The sequence below is a fragment of the Westerdykella ornata genome (assembly GCF_010094085.1).
Source record: "Westerdykella ornata strain CBS 379.55 unplaced genomic scaffold EI97scaffold_67, whole genome shotgun sequence".
NCBI lineage: Eukaryota > Fungi > Ascomycota > Dothideomycetes > Pleosporales > Sporormiaceae > Westerdykella > Westerdykella ornata.
Genome location: NW_022986917.1, coordinates 1 through 18,828, shown reverse-complemented (window position 1 = coordinate 18,828; position 18,828 = coordinate 1). Strand labels below are relative to the sequence as shown.

The 18,828-nt window shown below is 51.6% G+C and overlaps 9 protein-coding genes and 1 non-coding gene across 10 annotated transcripts; 6 read left to right on the top strand and 4 right to left on the bottom strand.

The window, feature by feature from the left end:
- Positions 1-50: 50 nt before the first annotated feature.
- EI97DRAFT_428508 (RTA1 like protein) lies at positions 51-1,442 on the top strand (the record flags this gene model as incomplete). The annotated part of the gene is made up of 3 exons (XM_033797249.1): positions 51-548; positions 626-800; positions 856-1,442. 3 exons carry the CDS (start codon positions 51-53, stop codon positions 1,167-1,169), a joined length of 987 nt encoding a protein of 328 aa, XP_033648857.1. The 3' UTR covers positions 1,170-1,442.
- A 269-nt stretch (positions 1,443-1,711) lies between these two features.
- Positions 1,712-2,915, bottom strand: EI97DRAFT_488483 (oxidoreductase family protein; the record flags this gene model as incomplete). Its single annotated transcript, XM_033802200.1, has 1 exon — positions 1,712-2,915. The coding sequence occupies one exon, from the start codon at positions 2,913-2,915 to the stop codon at positions 1,764-1,766; it is 1,152 nt and encodes a 383-aa protein (XP_033648856.1). The 3' UTR covers positions 1,712-1,763.
- Positions 2,916-3,437: 522 nt separating this feature from the next.
- Positions 3,438-4,934, top strand: EI97DRAFT_408432 (NAD(P)-binding protein). The gene is made up of 4 exons (XM_033796643.1): positions 3,438-3,621; positions 3,683-4,097; positions 4,148-4,337; positions 4,396-4,934. The coding sequence occupies exons 1-4, from the start codon at positions 3,556-3,558 to the stop codon at positions 4,835-4,837; spliced, it is 1,113 nt and encodes a 370-aa protein (XP_033648855.1). The 5' UTR covers positions 3,438-3,555; the 3' UTR covers positions 4,838-4,934.
- A 2,796-nt stretch (positions 4,935-7,730) lies between these two features.
- Positions 7,731-8,938, top strand: EI97DRAFT_453763 (uncharacterized protein; the record flags this gene model as incomplete). Its single annotated transcript, XM_033800477.1, has 5 exons — positions 7,731-7,953; positions 8,015-8,211; positions 8,257-8,414; positions 8,465-8,856; positions 8,913-8,938. 5 exons carry the CDS (start codon positions 7,731-7,733, stop codon positions 8,936-8,938), a joined length of 996 nt encoding a protein of 331 aa, XP_033648854.1.
- Positions 8,939-9,144: 206 nt separating this feature from the next.
- Positions 9,145-9,215, top strand: EI97DRAFT_t94. Its single transcript has one exon. It is a non-coding gene; the product is annotated as a tRNA-His (tRNA).
- On the bottom strand, positions 9,185-11,034 carry EI97DRAFT_408425 (uncharacterized protein; the record flags this gene model as incomplete). The annotated part of the gene is made up of 1 exon (XM_033796642.1): positions 9,185-11,034. One exon carries the CDS (start codon positions 11,032-11,034, stop codon positions 9,463-9,465), a length of 1,572 nt encoding a protein of 523 aa, XP_033648853.1. The 3' UTR covers positions 9,185-9,462.
- A 221-nt stretch (positions 11,035-11,255) lies between these two features.
- EI97DRAFT_286677 (DUF833-domain-containing protein) lies at positions 11,256-12,828 on the bottom strand. The gene is made up of 2 exons (XM_033794409.1): positions 12,389-12,828; positions 11,256-12,322 (listed from the first exon to the last, which is right to left on the bottom strand). The coding sequence occupies exons 1-2, from the start codon at positions 12,452-12,454 to the stop codon at positions 11,432-11,434; spliced, it is 957 nt and encodes a 318-aa protein (XP_033648852.1). The 5' UTR covers positions 12,455-12,828; the 3' UTR covers positions 11,256-11,431.
- A 374-nt stretch (positions 12,829-13,202) lies between these two features.
- EI97DRAFT_388184 (uncharacterized protein) lies at positions 13,203-13,955 on the top strand (the record flags this gene model as incomplete). Its single annotated transcript, XM_033796167.1, has 4 exons — positions 13,203-13,570; positions 13,627-13,669; positions 13,730-13,832; positions 13,885-13,955. 4 exons carry the CDS (start codon positions 13,203-13,205, stop codon positions 13,953-13,955), a joined length of 585 nt encoding a protein of 194 aa, XP_033648851.1.
- EI97DRAFT_286785 (uncharacterized protein) lies at positions 13,874-15,557 on the bottom strand. The gene is made up of 4 exons (XM_033794410.1): positions 15,463-15,557; positions 15,343-15,406; positions 14,899-15,282; positions 13,874-14,842 (listed from the first exon to the last, which is right to left on the bottom strand). Exons 3-4 carry the CDS (start codon positions 15,213-15,215, stop codon positions 14,149-14,151), a joined length of 1,011 nt encoding a protein of 336 aa, XP_033648850.1. The 5' UTR covers positions 15,216-15,282; positions 15,343-15,406; positions 15,463-15,557; the 3' UTR covers positions 13,874-14,148.
- An 897-nt stretch (positions 15,558-16,454) lies between these two features.
- On the top strand, positions 16,455-18,107 carry EI97DRAFT_388176 (glycoside hydrolase/deacetylase; the record flags this gene model as incomplete). The annotated part of the gene is made up of 4 exons (XM_033796166.1): positions 16,455-16,728; positions 16,778-17,653; positions 17,740-17,827; positions 17,882-18,107. 4 exons carry the CDS (start codon positions 16,455-16,457, stop codon positions 18,105-18,107), a joined length of 1,464 nt encoding a protein of 487 aa, XP_033648849.1.
- Between the last annotated feature and the right edge of the window lie 721 nt (positions 18,108-18,828).

The following is an 18,828-nucleotide window of genomic DNA, read 5'->3' as shown; positions in this document are numbered from 1 at the left end:
CTGATTCCCCTTCTCCCAAAAGACATCCATCTCGAAGCGGTCATTTCAACATGGGCACCGCACCTGAAGGCTACGTCCAAGGCTTCGTCTGCACGCTGAAGACGTGCTCGGTGGAAAAATGGGGCTACGTTCACTACCAGCCCAGCCTCGCCGGCAATGCCCTCTTCCTCGTCATCATGGCCCTTCTCGCCGTCGCCCAGATATTCCTGGGCATCAAGAATAAAACGAAGGGAGTCGCAGCTGTCATGGTGCTAGGTCTCGTGACCGAAACCCTCGGTTACGTCGCTCGAGTCCTTCTACATGGGAATCCGTTCTTCAGAGACTACTTCCTGTGGTACCTGATTACTTTGACCATTGGCCCCGTCTTTATCGCCGCCGCCATTTACCTGACCCTCGGGCGCATCGTTGTCGTCTATGGGGAACAAATCAGCAGAATCAGACCTAGCACGTACACAACCTTCTTTGTGGGATGCGACTTCGTCAGTCTTTGTGTCCAGGCGGTCGGCGGAGGAATCGCTGCATCCACTCCGCTCACCAATCAGCCTCTGGTACTGAACTCCATACTCTGAGCTCCTTGCACTGCCCTTGTTTTGAGCGGGGCCATGCTAACATTGAATGCTACTAGATCGATACAGGAACACACATTCTCGTCGCAGGTCTCTCAATTCAAGTTGCCAGTCTCTTCTTTTTCTCAGCCTGCAGCCTTGAATTCTTGTGGCGCGCGCACAAGCGTCCGGAACAGCGCAATTCCGAATTTGCAGATCTTGTGAACAGCAAACGGTTCAAGTTCTTCCTCTACTGTATGTCCACACGACTCCTTTACTTCTCATGTCAAGAATACTGACGACCCGAAAGCGCTCTTCACAGCAACGGCACTCTTGTTCGTCCGAACCGTCTTCCGTGCCGTTGAGTTGTCTCAGGGATTCTCTGGAAAATTGGCAAATAGTGAGGTCGAATTCATGGTTCTGGATGGGGTCATGGTCATCCTCGCATCGCTCTGTCTCACAATCTGGAACCCGGGCTATGGCTTTGGCCAGCGGTGGAACGAGGCCAAGTTCGAATTTGGCTCCAAAACGGGTAAGGGAGAAAGAGATGCCGAAGCTCAGCAGACACCTGAATCAAGGAGCACTGAGAAAGTGGAGCCCGAGGTGTCCGAACAGAGAGTCTGAGGGGGCGACCAACGCTCTCCACCACCAGTAGGATGCCGAGTAGACTGGTTCCCAAGGAATAGTCAAGCGGTTGCCTCACGAACCTCAAGGCACACAGGTGAAACGACCGACAGGCATTACCCATGCATTTAATCAACATTGCATCCATCATGATGGTGTTCGCCAAAGGATTCCACGCTTGCATGGTGTCTAAGATATGTCGGGTATCCTTGGATACTGTGGGCTCAACCCTGTTGTATAGATTCGAAATTGAATACCACATATTTGGCGCGCAGGGACCTTTTGAGATGCTTCCCTCTAGCACGATCCAGCCCGGAGCCGTGAATGCTTGTATTCGCAAGACTTGTCAGCCATCAATGTCATGGATCAAATTGTAATCCTCCTGCTAGCAGTAGGGGATGTAATACCTCGACGATATTGTCGCTTGGTCACGTTTTGCGAGACTTGCGAGTGCTCTTTCAGCACTCTTGGCTTTGAAACATCTCGCATTGCACAAACAGAAGGCTGAGGAGATATTGAATTGAAAACGTGCTAATATCTGTCATACGGCTGGATCCGATCCTGCAGAATATGATTCTATCCGTTCCGCAGCCTTTAGGCCTTCATCCGAACATGGACAGGATTACCTTGAGAAATGCAGCGGTAAATGGCCGAAATGACCGCGAAATTGAACTCGAGTCTGTCCCTGGAAAGAGCCTCACTGCTGCGACCCTCAATCAAGTCGACGAAGGAGAGCAAAGGCCGAAGATTTGCATCCTCCCACCCAAAGGCTGCAAACTTCTCCTCGCTAGCCTCAACTTTGCCATCCGCATCGAAATAATGTACAAGCTTGAAGCCTTGCTCAAGGGGATCGACTTCGTCCTTGTAATCAAACGTCGGCACCCACTCCCAGGTCAGACCTCCCTCTGTGCCATCGACGTTGAGAGCGACCTGTGGCTCTCCGTGGAAACCACTTGCACGCTCGTAGTCGAACGGAATCACCGTACCATCCTCCAATGTCAGTGATAAGGTTGCACCAGCGTGCGTCTCAACGGAGATAGGAAATTCAGTGGGGTCGGCGCCAGTCCGTGGTGTCGCTAGCCAGGCACGATGAACAGTCGCAGCGACAGGTCGGAGAACATCGAAGAACATGGTGAAATCATAGACGCCCCAATCAAAAACGGTACCCCCGCCTGACTTCGTCTTCTGCAGAAACCATTTGCTTTCCGGTTGGTATTCGATGCCAGGGCGAGATCGCGGTTGGCGGTTGACGAATCGGGCGTGGTATAGGGTGCCAACACGGCCTGTCCTGATCAACTCGCGCGCGCGATCTAAGGCTCCGTTCCCAAGATACCGAAAGCTGCACTCTGAGAAGAGTCGGCCGGAGCTGTCACTGGCAGCTAACATCTCTGCCATTTCGGTATCTGTTCTCGCAACCGGCTTTTCACAGAGAACATGACGGTTGGATCGGAATGCACTGAGCGTCGCCGAGTGATGCAGATAAGGGGGTACTGCTATGATAACTATGTCGCGCTCTTGCCCTGGAGAACTGGCAAGCATGGCTTCGGCATCGTCGTACACTGTGGCCCGAGGAAATTTGGCGAGCAATGCATCTCGGGCGGCTTTTGAGGGGTCTGCGGCAAAGAGTTGAACGTCGTGACCTATCATTCCAGCTGCAACCGCATGTCGACTTGCGCTGAATCCCGCGCCGTAAAGGTAAATTCGCCATGGTTTAGCTGACACACTGACGCCATTGTGGGTGGCCATATTGAGATTTGGGTCGTTAAAAGTAGGGTAGGAGAGGGACAATGCTCGGACGTTGCACAAGAACAAACAATTAGTGAAAACGATCTGTATCTTCTTGAAGCCGGCATGTATGGTAGACAGAATTGATACTTCTAGATGCGTGCTGTCCGAGCTTAGATATTACCGACTATAGAACTAACAACATCTAAGACTGAGCTAACCCCTGAAAAGCCTAGATGCAATTGAGATACGAATGTCTTCAGAAAGGTTTCTAGAATTAGCGGAAGATGCGGACATTGACCAGGGAGAATTCCATTTTGAAATTGAAGCTGTTGGAGGTGTCAGCGATAGCAATAAGACGGTCCGTCACGCCGCGCGTCGAGTGACCTTCTGCCGTGGGCCAGAGTTGGGGCCGCCGAGGCAGGGGTGGTAAGGAGATACCATCTGACGCTCTCGTTCCTAGTGTTGATTTTCTCGTTCGATGCGCTAATTGGAATCCTACGGCCACCATCTCCCGTTATGCCGATGTCGAGTTCTTTTGCACCCCGCCATCTTTTATATGCGATGTGGCACGGCAGATGCACGCCGCCTCTCCGGTTGACAAAGCGCGAACCAGCTTCAAAGATACTGCTGGTGTGCTTCGAATTCTGTCTGTCCCAATATGACCGAAAGTTCAACTTTGACGGTTCTCAATGTCGGAATCATTGGTTTGGGAGAGCTCGCTCAGGTCTGTGTTGTAAGCTTCCTCAATCTTCCAATGACAGTATTGACGCCTCCTCTGTCTCCAGGTGTCCCACATTCATGTCTTGAACAATCTCTCCGAATATTACCAAATCACCTACCTCTGCGATGTGTCGCAGCAGGCGATCCAACACTGCGTCAAGAAGGTTGCTGGAAGGACGCCTAAAACAACTTCCGATCCTGAAGAGTTGATCTCCTCCCCGGATGTCGACGCTGTGATCATCTGCAACGTCAACGCTTTCCATCCTTCACAGACTATCCTGGCGCTTCAGCACAACAAGTATGTGTTTGTCGAGAAGCCGCTTGCCCTAAACTACCGCGATCTTGATGCCATTCTTGCCGCAGAGAATACCTCAAAGGGGAGAGTGTTCGTAGGATACCAGAGACGATATGCCTCGGCTTTCCTCGATGCAGTGAAAGAAGTGGGAAGCATGGAAAAGATAGAATACATACGGGTTCGAGGTGTGTGACAATCCGGACGCCTTTCAAGGCAAGTGGTTGACCTTTCATAGACATCATCGGCCACAACAGCTCTTTCGTGAGCCAGTCGGGAATGTTCCCAAAGAAATTCACCGACTTCCCGAAAGATGCGACTGCTGACATGAAGGCAACCGAGGAAGAGATGGTGAAGAAAGCCCTCGTTGGCGAATTTGGAGTCGAAGCAACACCAAGATCAATGACTATATTCCGGCTTTTCACGGGGTCGGTAACCATATTTTGAGCATGGAACAAGATCGTCACTGACATTTATCGCTCTTAGACTTGGCGTGCATGACTTCTCCGCTCTCCGGGAGGTAGTTGGCATGCCCTCCAAAGTTGTCGGTGCCTATCTTGGGCTGCCTGTTTGGAACGTGATATTTCAATACAAAGACTTCCCCGTGATGTACGAGTCCGGCATTCTCGATGTGCCAATCTTCGACTGTCATCTCGAGATCTTTTCGCAGGGAAAGATTGTGCGCATCAACTATGACACCCCGTACGTGAAGGGCCTTCCTGTCACCATGACCATCAGGGAGAAGTTTGAGAGCGATAAGGGTGACGGCTACCAAGAGCGTACTGTGCGGAAGACCTATGAGGACCCTTTTACGCTTGAGTTTCTGGAGTTTTATCGCTGTGTGACGAACAAGTCGACTCCGAAGACTTCGGCCATGGACTTTCGGGAAGATTTGGACCTCATAAAGATGATCATGCAGGCAGAATAAGCTTGCTTTTTCTTACGAGACGGTTAATCGATTCAAAGATTTTGTAGCCTACCTAGGTACCTAGGTAGGTACGCTGAGATATGAGTATTGGCGGACGATTTGAGGACCATTCTGCGTGCTTGTTTACTTACTCTCCAACATAAACATGATTCTCCTCTATACTCTTGGACAAGTGATTCTATCCTTAGTTGGGAGAGCTGCGAGTACCCTAGGGTACGCAAACTCCCTCCACACGTTCTAACCTACCAGGCGTTCTCCCCTAAAAGAAACCAACAGCACGACGCATGTCAATGATTGCTTAACGATACACTGTTTATACTTTGCTTTGCTTACGCTTCGACGGCTGCGAAGACTTCAATAGGCTTTGCTATTCTGGACAGCGCAAGAACTAAGGAGGAAATGCAGGTAAATACCCAGCAATAGCGCCTAATTTCACCCACCCGTTTCGAAATGTAGTAAACAGCAAGAATAGCACGAGACGGCAGTGATAGATATAGGCAAGACAACCTGAGGGGCGCGTGCCATTCGCTTCCCAGGGGTTGGCAACCAACACCGAACTTGTTGGCAAAAGAGTTTAGTTAATTTGCTACCATTCAGCCCCTTTAAGAGCATAGCGCCTAATCGTTTAATGGCACTGTGACTTTAGAAGCATTATTCTCGTAGTTCGTAGTAGCTCGTCTCTAGCTGCAGTTAACAGCGGCCTCCTAGTAGACTCTAGCATCGGCATTGAGGTTCTAGCTGCCTCGAGCTTCTTCGTCGTTTTCGTTCTAGCTGCCTTGAACTTGTCCATCGTTGCGATCGTTTCACCTGCAGGAACCGTAGAAGCAGTCGTCTCCTAGCTACTACTAGGAGTACTATTAGATACTACTCTCTAATCTTTTAGTGTCGCAGAGAGGAGTACAACCTCCTCTTAGCGGATGTATCTATTCTCTGCTAGAGCCTAGTCGTTCTCCTTTAGAGGCTTAGTGCAGCGCTTTACACCGTGCCTAAAGTTACCGCCGCAGTTATTGTACTTGTGCTTGCTCTAGTCCTTTAGCTTAGGGCAGTCGCAACGCATGTAGCCTTTATCGTCCTAGTTACAACAAATTAGAGCACGCAGCTTAGTAAACTTAGTCTTGCAATAGCTAGGTTGCCGCAGTTGTAGCAGCTACTACTAGCTCTTCTTCTCCTGCAAGCGCTATCCTTAAAGGCAGTTAGCTTTGCAATAGCTAGTCTCACTGCAGTTGTAGCAGTAACTACTACTACCCTTACTATCTCCTCCTCCTCCTCTTCTTCTTCTTCTTCTTCTTCTTAATAGATCGTCTAATTTATACATCCCTACCCTCGTCTCCTCCTATTCTTCTTCTTCTTCTTCTTCTTCTTCTTAATAGATCGTCTAATTTATACATCTCTACCCTCGTCTCCTCCCTACTAATTGTCTCTAGAAGAGCTATTAAAAGCTAACTTTCGCCCTCTGTACACGAATAATGCCGCGTTCTATTTAGAAATGTACAGAACAAGTTCGTTTTAGCTACTAAGCTCTTTCAATGGTTTTAACAGCATGCGTATGTCTAATCCTGCCTCTGTATTTAGGAATTTAGCAATACTAAGCGACAGAGGAACGGCGCCTACAGAGACGCTATTAGCTTAGAAGAAAATGTACAATTCCCTTAACGGCCTAGATTAAGCGTCTAAGAATCTCTGTGTTAACACGTTTAAGGTAACTGCTCTTACATCTAGATACATCGCGAGGCAGACAGTATAGTAAAATAGCTTAGGTAATGAGAATTAGTGCAGTTCGCCTTAACAAAGATAAATCTAAAGCATACTGCCTTCTACGCGAATTCTTGTATTTAAGGTCATAATTTTAGATGCTTAGTTAAAGTTGCAGGTAGTCGCTAATAAGTATAGCATGTCGAGGGAAGCAGGGTAGGTAAGATATAACTCTTAGTTTCTAAGTAAGACATTAGGGCAGAAACAGAACGGAATAGCTTTCGTAGAGGGCGTCTAATTTTACTCGCCTAGAACTTAAACAACTCTTGTTGTTTATCCTTGCTCTCTGCAGTTAAAGCAACTACAGCTGCTAGACGCTAGCTTACAATCCCGCTTAGAGTAGTAGCCCTCCTTTCGACGGGCATAGCAGGTGCTATTGAAGTTACTAGTGTTAGCACAATTGCCGCTATCGGCACTAAAGGCAGCAGCACCCTATCTACCAGATGTGTTAGCAGCAATAGACTCTCCAGATTTGCAATCTCTAGCGCTCGTACCCTAAGGCAGTATTAAAGTAGGAAGAGAGACTTGAATAATGCATGCAACGGGTGCGTTTTAGAGAGGGTTGGGGTAAGTGTATTAGAGAGAGAACCTTCTGGGTTGGCGGGAGGCCATTGAGTGGTTGGTTCCATGCGGCTGCAACACCTCGTTGGCTTGTCGTTAGCTGGACAATGTGAATCCAAACACCGAGAATAATAGGAGGCATCGGGTAAGAAAAAACGTACTTTATCAGAGCAACCTATACTACAAGAAGCACTCGCTTGCTACGATAACAACTCTGCTACGGTGTAATTGCCGACGGCAGCGTAAAGTAGATGTGCGTGCTAATATGCAAGTTGTCAAGCGGTAACCACTTATCGTTCCTATACTCTAATACATATTATAAACCCCAGCGAACAACTATAATTCTGTCCTACCGCAAAGCGTCTGTCGTCGTCAGGCTATCCGCTGGTTGGGCGTGTCGCCATTCCTGTTAATCTAGTCAAGATGATGCCGTTTAAATGCGCCTTTATTAGGCCAAGTCGTAACTAAAGTCTATAAGTGTTGAACGGATGCTGTGGTATGAGTGCCGTGCCTTGGATCGCTCTCCAACTCTTGTTAACCAGAGTATTCCGCTTGCTGCCAATACCTACCCGTATCTGCGATGAAGTCGTTTGTTGCGGCGCTCGTACTCCTCGGACCTGCTCAAGCTGGTCTCCGCTTCCCTTGCTCAACGTTGACCTTCCAACGACTTGATCCGGTGGTCCAACCGGGGTCACGGCCATCGACCCACGTACATCACATTGTAGGTGGAAATGCATTCAACGCGACCATGACAGGTGATGTGGGTGAGAGGGCCACCTGCACGACGTGCCAGATGTCTGAAGGTAGACTGTCCAACCTGACCAGTGAGTAGTAGTCGCATGAGCTAACTTTGTTCCGTTTCAGACTTCTCCAATTACTGGACTGCTACGTTGTACTTTAAGCACCCCACCAATGGCTCCTACCATCGCGTTCCAGTTCTTCCAGTTCAACCTCTGTTGGGTGGTTCCAATGGCGCGCAAGGTGGAATTACCGTATACTATACGCAATTCGATTTGTCCCGGGATAACCTGAAGCAGCAGCCCATCAAAGCTTTCCAACCAGTAAGAGAATCAAGATAGGATCCAGTGTCATGCTTACACGTATAGGGCTTCCGTATGACGGTGGGCAATCCAGCTTCGACTTCTCGCCCACCTGTAGGCCTCACCTATCAATGCTTGCAAGGACAGAGTAGAGGTGCAGAGCTATCTGACTTCCCAACCAAGCCATGCTCGGGTGGCATATTTACTACTCATCACTTTCCTGCGTTAGTGGACTTCTGTGTCTAGCTTGAAAGACTTTGCTGACGAGAGCTAGGTGTTGGGATGGGAAGAATCTTGACAGTCCCGATCACCAGTCGCATATGTACAACACGAAGCGTCTGAATGGCTTTACAAACGATCCAGCTTGTCCGGCTTCTCACCCAGTACGTGTCCCGCAGGTGACGTACGAGACAACCTGGGATACATCGAAATTTAATAGCTTGTGGCCCTCTGGTACCCCTAACCCTTTCGTCTGGAGCTTCGAGGGGACGAGCGGTTATGGGACTCATGCCGATTATATGTTTGGTTGGAAGGGAGATTCGCTGCAGCGTGCGATGGACAAATCCGAATGCTTCTATGACGGCTGTGGTTCGATTAAGAAACAGGCAATGGCTGTTGCCAACCAGTGCACTGTCAAGGACATGGTTGGTGAAGAAACCGACGGATGTACGTGCAATGACATCCACCTGGCAGTTCTTAGTACAGACACTAATTTAGGATAGGGCTTACGAAGCTACCGGGCATGTAGGAATGACACAGCGGAGCGGCAATGTATTGAAGAGCCGACTGTTGATTATTTGGGCCGAAGTTGTTATTCAGCCACCCCTAAACAAGCGATTCAGCAGCGTGAAAACTGGGGGCTGACTGGAAAAGGCCCCACGCCGCAGTGTTTGTGCGGGAAATCCCGTAGTTTCGTATAAGTAAGTTAAATTGTCAAAAAGAATAATAGGATGCGGTGCGATAGTGTAATGGTATCACAACACGTTGTGGCCGTGTTAATCTGAGTTCGATTCTCAGTCGCGCCACTTTTTGTTACATTTCTTGCCTTGCTGATATCACGACTTCACGAATACGAAACGACCAGTATCTTTTTTTCCCCAGCACAATTCCGCTAGCCTGATAGGCGTTGATTACATATTTGGAGGATAACGAGGTCAGGCTCTATGCGAGGTGAAGTGCAGAAAGCAGTACTGCTATCATCATACTGTACACTGGGTAACCAAAACGAATGAATTCGAGCCAAGGCAAGTCCACCATACCCGGATCGCCCAGTTACCTGGTTGATTGTCGTTTTACCCGCCCTTTACTTTTGCTCTTGTCATGGTCAAGAATAACGCGTTTCATATGGTTCTGTGCCATTCTCCACCTTACGTATAGCATAATGACGTCTTTGATTCCGACGAAAAGACATCCCCCGAGAATGCTTCGTCCCCATCGCGCTTGGAGAAAGCCAGTAGGCTTGCCACTGAGCGGTGGAGTGACCCATGCCTTCGGCAGCGTCATTCTGAGGACCTCTCCGACAACGGCAGCAATGGAGGGAAAGATCAGAGCGCCAAGTATGCTGTTGGCTATGTTTGTCATGCTTACAGTGACATTATCGACTCGACGGCGAACATGGACACCGTCTCCAGGGTTGCCTTGCTGGCCCACGCCCGGCGCCACATCTGGAGGAGCTCCTGGGCCGCGCGCAATCGGCACGGGGGGATTCTCCGCAGCAGCATGATTGTCTGCAGCACCTCCATTGTTCCAGTCGCGGAATATGTCGAAGTCGATATCGACCTCGATTTCCAAAGCGTCCTCGACGATTTCATCTTCTTGCATGTCATCATTCTGCCGCAATGCTCCAATCTCCCTAGCGTTCAGGTCTTCCCCAGAGGCTGCGCGGGGTTGTATCTGCTTGAGCCATTTATGCTCCTTGGGAGCCCATACGCGCTCGTAGTATGTGTTGTACAAGTTCCTGATATAGGGAAGCGCAGCAACAGTAAATGCTGCACTCGGCGGCCATGAGAAGTGTAACAACTCATCTTGCGGTCGACCCGAGCTGACGAAGAAGATGAGAGGGATGAAGGGGAGGATGGAGTCGGCGGCAGAGGTACGGCTTGCCATAAGGATGGTCGGGATCAGGGGCAGCCCCAGATGCAACCGCCAGTGTTGCTGAAAATCACGCAGGATGGCAGCAGCTACGGTGGTTTCGATCCCCCTCGGAGCTTGATATAGCGGTGCGAGTATGCGCAGGGCATCCTCCGCTCCGAAGATCTCGTAGATATGTGCTTTTCCGATCAGAGATAGGGTGGAAAACGCGGCGGTACCTGCAACAGTGATGAAGCACGGCACTCGCACCACAGCGACGAAATGCTCCAGCACTCGAACGGCATCTACGACTAGGCTACGGGGACGGCGCAGCCTGATTTCAGACTTGCATTGCGGGCATTGTATCTTGCGCGGCGTGCTTCCCGTCTGCTCCATATCCGCGATCCAGTCGAGCAGGCAGCTCTCATGCGCTTCCAGCGCACAGGGGCAGGGCGACCGCCAGTCTGAAGATGTCTCGTCGTCCTCGGTCTCGTCCATGAAGCAAATCCAGCACCTACGGGGTTCATTATTCTCGCTTGCAGGAGGTGGTAGGGCGGTAGTCGTGTGCGGAGTGTCGGATTGGCGGTACGAGGGGTCTTCGGCGGGCGGCTCGGTCCTTGACGATGGGGCGGGATCATTTAGGACAACGGCCGATGAGGGATCAGGGGCTGTGCCAGACGTGTTGCTGGCGGGAATGGCAGGCTCGTGAAGCTCTGAGGATGCGGGGCCTACCTGGCGCCGTTGCGACTCAGGCCGGGCGGGGAGAGAAGCCATGGTGAGGGCTACCGGATTGTCTCGTGAGTAGAGGAAGGAAGAGAGAAGAGGCAGTCAGTAAACAGGCATTCAACGGTCAGCCATGTCGTTCGACTCCAGCTGAAGAGTCCTGGAGCGGAGGTGGAGGATTGCGGGGAAGCACAATGTGATTTGGGTTGTCGTCAGGAAATAATGGCGAGCAGCCGAGCAACCCCGGCCCTGCAGATAAGGTAGATAAATAGATACAACAGACGTCACCTGACAGGTTCCAGAGAGTACCTAGGTACTTAGTAAACATTTGAACACCCGACACCACAGCTGTCTCAACGTAGGTCTTGCTGCTGCCGCTGCTGTTGTGTTGTTGCTGTGGCTGTCTATGTCTTTTTTTGAATAGCTATGCTGAAGAGCGCCCAGCGCTTCACCAGCCCTCGATCTGAAACTCAAAGGTGCGGTCTCCCTTGCCGCGCTCGACAGGGTTCGCATCGTTGTCGAAAAGCGTGCGCTCCAGGTAGAAGACGTTGCCCTGCTTGGACACCAGGATGACGATTTGCTTTTGTGTGCCATAGCACCCTGACAAGGCATTCGCGGCTTTGTGCTTGACCTCGTCGCCGACTTCATGGGCCGGCATCCTCATCTCTGCCAAGTGGTCGCGACCTATCGCGGGAATGAAGATGCTGTGACGGAGCTGGTTGAGATACATGTCCCACTCTTCGTTCTCCTTCTGCTTGGGCATTGTGTCGGTGCTGAGAATGGCTAGCAGCCTTTCGACCAGCTGCTCGCGCGTCTCGTGCTTCTGTACGCCTTCCCGAATTGCGGCCCGCGTCCACTTTTCGCCATTGAGCACCTTGGGCCATGACCGGTCGCTATACGCTGCATTGCTGAGAGCATGCGTCTCGTTCGGCCCTGCAGCGATGCGAATCAGCCCGGCCGCATCGGGTGTGCGGTTGGAGATGATGGCGAGTCCCTTTCCGCCGTCCTTGACCACGTCTTGAGCCAGGCCGTAGCACAAGCTGAAGCCGCCAATGCCCCTGACACCATCCTCGACCAGTCTCCCCGCAAACTGCTCGGTGGATTCGTTCCCCCCTGGATCCGACTTCAACCACGCATTTGGTATCAGCCCTCTGCTCCTCGCGCCAACGACGAGCTTGTCATTCTCTTCGCGGAAGTTGGTGAGAACCGCGAGACGGCCCTGGCGCGTCATACCGAGCCAGGTACCGTGGGCCGAGCGGTAGAGATCATAGCCTCCAAGCACATGTGAGTGGGGAGCTGGCCACCATTCTGCTTGCTGCGTGGGTCGATGCAGATATTCCTGGCGACCTGGTTAGCGGCCAGCTACTTGAAGGGTACGGACAGCGCCCGCCGAGGGGAGCGTTACGTCTCTGTTGTTGAGGAGAATGAAGGGGTAGTCAGGGTGTTCAGTCGTAATGATGGCAATACACATATCTTCACGGCCGTACTCTCGTTGGGAGGCACAGGATGCAAAGGGCAATGAGCCGTGGATATGGATTGGCCGGTATTTGGTGACGAAGGAGCGATTATGAAGAGGCAGAGGCGCACACGTTCTGGGGAAGCGGTGTGCTAGAGTATGTGCCTAGGTAGGTACTATGTAGGCGACCGAGCACCTTGCCATGTGGAGTGAGGTGTCAAAGCATGGGGTGATGCGGTGTGGGCACGTATGAGCTTTCACGTATTAGAAGAATATGATTGCGGTGTGTGCCATGGCCTGCGCGTGGTCGCCGGGTGAGGTATTCCGTACCTGCAGCGGCAACAGATGAGAACCTGGATGGAAAGGGGAGGAAGAAGTAGCAAACAAAACCTCTGAGCTTTCTACCATCACACGCGACTTTTGTTGGGTGCAGCCCTGGAGGTGGTGGTTCACGTTGGACCTCGGTCAAACGCGGGGCACGTTTTCAATTCCGCCCGCCGCACACGTGCCTCCCGCTTGTGACTTTCCAAGGTTGTAGTTTTGAATGGTTTTGTTGGTCCTTCTTCAGCCTGTTGCTGCCGTACTTGTACAAGCTTACGGCAAATGAAAAGGGTGGTTGGGGAGCACATGTCACGTGCCCAACCCTGATCAAGCACGGGCGACGTCCAGATGTCGGGAACCTCTCCAGCTCGTCCAGCTCCACCACCCCACCACTCGCGCCATTTCGGCCCACGGTGCTGCTGCTGCTCTGCATTCCGCAGACATGGCAAACTTCGCACCCTACCAGGACACGCCTGAGACCCAGCGCGCCCTCTCCCCTCCGCCAGCAGGATCCTCCCGGGTCACGTCCCCTCGCGCTTCGCTCGATCGAACCCGCAACATTGGCACTGCCGCCGTGAGTTCGCCGCGAATCTCCACCGGTCGCCAGCACGACCGCTGGGCTGTGCAGGAGCCGGAACGAACGGCGTGGAATGCGATGCCGGCCTTTGGTGGGGTGAGAGAAGACTTGGACATGTTTGAGACACGGCTGGGTATCCGCATGGATTACGAGGCCTGTTTGGCCTATCTGCTGCTTCCGCCCGCCGGAGGAGCATTGTTACTGGTCTTGGAGCACAGGAGCGATTTTGTTCGGTACGCTCACGGACCGGGTTGCCGCTGAAGAATCAGCAGTACTAATGCTGCATCAGATTTCATGCCTGGCAGTCGAGTCTGCTATTCTCCTTCATCTTTGTAAACGGAACCCATTCCTACCATGACACCTGAGGTCATCCGGCTAACTTGCCCAACCAGGTTCTCCACATCATCTTCTCGTTTTCTAGCATACTCTCATGGCTGCTATTCGTGTGCGACATTGCGCTCATCGGCTTCCTCACCATGCACGCCTATCAGGATGGTAGCTTGTCCTGTTGCAATCCGGTCCTACCCAGCTGACTTTTGTTCCATAGCCGGTACTCTTGACCGCTACGAAGTTCCTTTCTTTGGTCCTCTGGCGAGCTCCATATTGGATGACGAGTGAAGCTCGCAAACCACTTTCTCTGTGTAACGGCGTCCCGGCAAATGGACGAGTCCATCATTTCAATGGCTGGAGGGCATTTTCAGGCGTTGGTGGCATATCAAGATACCATTTCAGCAAGCTTCATAGAATGGGCCGGCGCTCGTGTGGTTGGAGTGTTGCCCGTTGGCCAGTAATTCGATTCCTAGAGAGCCGATTAACCAAAGCGGTCCTTCGCGATCGCTTTCAGGTACTCCATGGTAGCCGCTTCCTTCTGCCGGAATTCAGCGAGCTTTTCTTCACGTTCCACCGCCCTCGCGCGCATCATCTCCTCCCTTCGTATCTCTCTCTCGGATTTCTTCCGCTCCATTTCCCTCCTGCTACGTTTATATTCGTCCATGTCGTCGGTGCCGAGCAGATCGGCATCCCCCACTTCGGCGTCACCTCCTTCCTTTGCATTGCGGAACTCGTTCAGAGTGCTAGTGGCCTCCCGTTTCTTCTCCAGCTGGCGCTCACGGGAACCCGGATCCGCGCGGGGGACAAGTTCCTCCAGGCGCTCCTTTTGAGCCTTGCGCTCCTCCTTGCGCTCGTAGCGTACGTCATCTCTATAATTTGAGCTCATTCGCATGCGGTCCTCGGCATTCAGTTGGTCGCGCAGAGCGAGGTCGTCCACCTTTGGCATCGTTGGCCCCGTTCGTCGGGACAGGACATGTCTCGGAATGGTAGGCCCAAAGTCATCCTCGCTTTGGGATTCGCCGCGGGCAACAATCTGTGACATGTGCTGGGGGTCATATGTGGGCGAATCACGCAACTTGGGCTCTGCACGCGAGCGGCGATATGCAGACACAGTCTCTTTGGCCGTCTTCAGCATGGATGGATCGTACCATGAACGTGCAAGCTCTCCTCGATTCCTCCCGAGGTTAGCATACCAGAACGTATCAAGTTGGTGGGCGATGATGATACTCACCAGTGAGATACGAAGCTCTTCCACCTCCCTCGTACTTCGCGCTCCTCGAGTTCATCGAGCTTCAAGCGCTTCTGTATCTCCAAGTACGACTGAAACAGAGGCTTGTACTCGGCGAGTTGACGTTTGGAGAGCCTTGGCGCGTTGAAAGGAAGGGGGATTCTCTGGGGTGGAGGTGAGCGGTTCCTGACATTGTGTCTGCGACTTTTGCGGTTTTCGCGATCGGGGGAGCGTGAACGAGAAAGGGTGTGGGGACGGCGGGTTTGCCGATCCGGCGACGGCGACGGCGGGTCCTGCTCTTCACCTTGTCTGTACGGCATACCTTATTGAGATGTTGCCCTTTTTTTATCCCCGGGCGTTGCTGAGGTCGACACTTCCAAGGTTGCCGTTGCGTTGGACAAAATCGCTTAGTAATAATAAATACCGTGCTTCTGCGTACCTACCTATTTTAGGAGGCCGCTGACTCGTGCACGCTTGACCAAGCGAGTGATCCGAGATTCCAGGGTTGTGGCTTCCAAAGTTCAGCCACGACCTTGGCCTCCACCCAGGTATACACAGGAGATGTACGGAGTACGGAGTACGAAGTACTGTGGTGACTCTGCTGTTCACCTCCAACTTTGCTTGCCCTCCGACACCGTTACTTTTATACACAGTATGATTGCGTCTGCTTCCTTGTGGGGCGCTTATGGTCCTCCTTACTGTGTACTGCGTACTGTGTGTCATAGTACTGCAAGAGGCCGCGGTACTCGGTGGGCCATTCCGGACGGACCCTCTTGAGAAAAGAGGTAGGTGGACTAAAGGTCAAGAAAAAGAAAAAAGAAAGAACAAAGCCGAAAAAGGAAATGCAGCGAGATCGAGAACACAGTGACGCGAGTCCAAAAACGCCATCATGGCGGCTCACCCGGCTTGCCGCTGGCCGGTTCATTTAAGCTCCAAAAAGCGGTTGAGCGAAGAGTCCGAAGACGACCCGATAACACCAAGCTTTTCGGAACGGCGCCTGGTGTCCTTCTTCTCCTTCTCCTCTTCCTCTCAAACACGGGATCCTCCCAGGGGGCCTTCCCGTCAGCCCAAAATCAGCCAACCACGTCCACCCTGTGCCAATATTTTCCACGCCCCGTGTCATCCTGATGCGACGTCCCACGGAGCCGAACAACCCAAACCCCCGTACGCTGATGGACGTGTGCGCTATGGGAGTTGTTTTTGGAAATGCCCAGAGTTGGCTATACTCAAATCAACGCTCTGCACCCTCCACCATCATGCCACGCCAATGCCCATGGCTATCGAAACGGCAAGGATTCGAAGCCCGTGGGCTGCGATACACAGGTTTGGGACTTCCCTCTTTCTCGCTATAAACCGAAGCCGCCTCGCTTCGACATGTATCCTTTCGCACCTTCAGCCCTTCGCGTGGCCTAGCCTATCTGAGAGATCTCAGCTCCGTCAAAAAGGTCCCCCCTCTTCCTGGCGTTGGCTCCGGCTTCACACAGTCATTCGTATGATTCCTCAGCAATCCTATCTTTGAATGTACCACTACTATCTTATTCCCATCAACAAGACCTTCCATGCACTTCCGTAGCGCAGTCGTCGCCGCTGTGGCCCTAGTCCCGCTGGCCAACGCCCATGGAGTAGCTGCAATCCCAAACATACTGGGACTCAATGTCAAGGATTTGAAGGCGAGGGACCTGTTGCACAACCTCAAAGCCCGCGCCGCCGAAGTAAAGCGTGCCGAGGAACGAGTGCCTGCAGAACCCTTGGAACCCCGCCAGAATACGAATGGACAATGTGGTCCTGGATTCGGTTCATGTGCCGCGGGCGTGTGCTGCAGCGAGGGAGGCTGTATGTATCATTCATCTTACCTTGCTCTCCCAGTGTTAACTCAGGTCAGGGTGCGGTACTTCTACTGACCACTGCTACTCTCCTGGATGTCAGTTTCAGTATGGACCTGGGTGCTTTGAGAACAGAACACCGGCGGGAGCGAGCACCGCTAGCGTAACCCGCACCAAGTTTGGAAACGTCCCCTATGGTGGAGCTGGCATCTACTCTTGCACCAAGCCCGGCACCGTCGCCCTCACCTTCGATGATGGCCCAATCAAAGACTATACCGCTCACATCCTCGACGTATTCAAGGCCTACAACGCCAAGGCGACTTTCTTCATTACTGGAGCTAACCTCGCGAAAGGCCAAATTGATACCACTGCAGACTACACTGCCGTCATCAAGCGCATGTACGCCGAAGGCCATCAAATCGCCTCTCACACATGGACTCATCTGGACTTGAGCAAGATTTCCGCAGCTGATCGTACCAACCAGATGATCAAGAATGAGATGGCCCTGCGCAATATCCTCGGCTTCTTCCCTACATACATGCGCCCACCCTACTCGAGTTGCGATGCCGCCTCCGGATGCGAGAAGGCCATGGCAGACCTTGGCTACCATGTTATCTATTTCAATGTTGACACAGACGACTACAATCAGGACTCGCCAAGCAAGATTCAGAACTCAAAGAATTGGTTCAGGGGTAACATCACTGCTGGGGGTGCCACACCCTCAAGCAGTGACTGGTTGAGCATCGCCCACGACATTCATCAGCAGACTGCATACAACCTCACCGAATACATGCTCGCAACTTTGACACAGTTGGGTTACAAGGCTGTCACTGTCGGCGAATGCCTCAATGATCCCGTTGGCAACTGGTATCGCGGAGGAACCGACACACCGCCGGTAAGTGGCATGTTTCTATGCCCCCTAGGGCTGAAACCTCGTCTGAAAATCCATCGCCTCTCTGCATCCACAACGTAAACGGGCCGTGGCTGACAACCTATCCGCAGCCTATCAACGACCACCCAGTCTCTACCGATGGCACCTGCGGCGGCTCCAATGGCTTCACTTGCCAGGGCTCCACCTTTGGCAATTGCTGCAGCCAGTACGGCTGGTGGTGAGTGCATCCATCTTGTTTCTGTGAGGGCAGACACTCTAACAACCGCATCAGCGGCTCCACGTCCGGCCATTGCGGCGCAGGCTGTCAATCCAGTTTCGGCACCTGCAGCGGCACGAACCCGGGGAGCGTCTCCACGGATGGCTCTTGCGGTGGCACCAAGGGATTTACTTGCCAGGGCTCTGCCTTCGGCAATTGCTGTAGTCAGTACGGCTGGTGCGGCAACACGGCAGACCATTGTGGAACGGGATGTAATAGGAATTTCGGTACTTGCACATAGGAAGAAGGAGACGCGGTTATGAGGCCCTGGCGATTCTCGTAGATGAAGGCTATGTGCGCCTATGTCTAATAGTAATCTTGGTACTATTATTACGCCCTTAATACGTACCCTCTTAGATTGCTAGACAAAGTATTTAATTACTAATAGCCATATGTAGCTAAGGTGCTTGTACTAGAGCATAGTATCTGCCCTTTAAGGTAGACACTTAGTGCGTAAAGTTGTCTAGTAAGTATATAGAGTAGTATTTATTTAACTATTACTTTCTATTATTAACTATTAGTAACTAATAGTTAACTGTTTAGCATCTTAGTATTTAATACCCTAAAAAAGAAAAGAGGAAACAGTTAAAATGCTCTAAGAGTTATGGTTAAGGACAGGCAGATAGAGTTGGGTATTAGCAAGACTAAAGCATCTGTAATTCCTTTCTATCGCTGTCCTTCTTAATCTACTATTAAGCTAAAGGCCTTAAGTATAACAGGTAGCCTCTAGGTAGCTCTACATAGAATAACTTAAGGTTAAGTAGAATAGCTTAGGCTAGCCTGAGTTAGCCTAGGCCTACTAGGGCTGCACGAGTCTAAGCTAGAATATAGAGATTTCCTTATATACAGCTTAGCCTCTGTACTTTATATAGTAGAGGATTATATTTATTTTATTTTATATAAGGATGCCTTTATGTCAGATGGTAAGCTAGTTTATGGACATCCCATCTGGGACTGAAGAG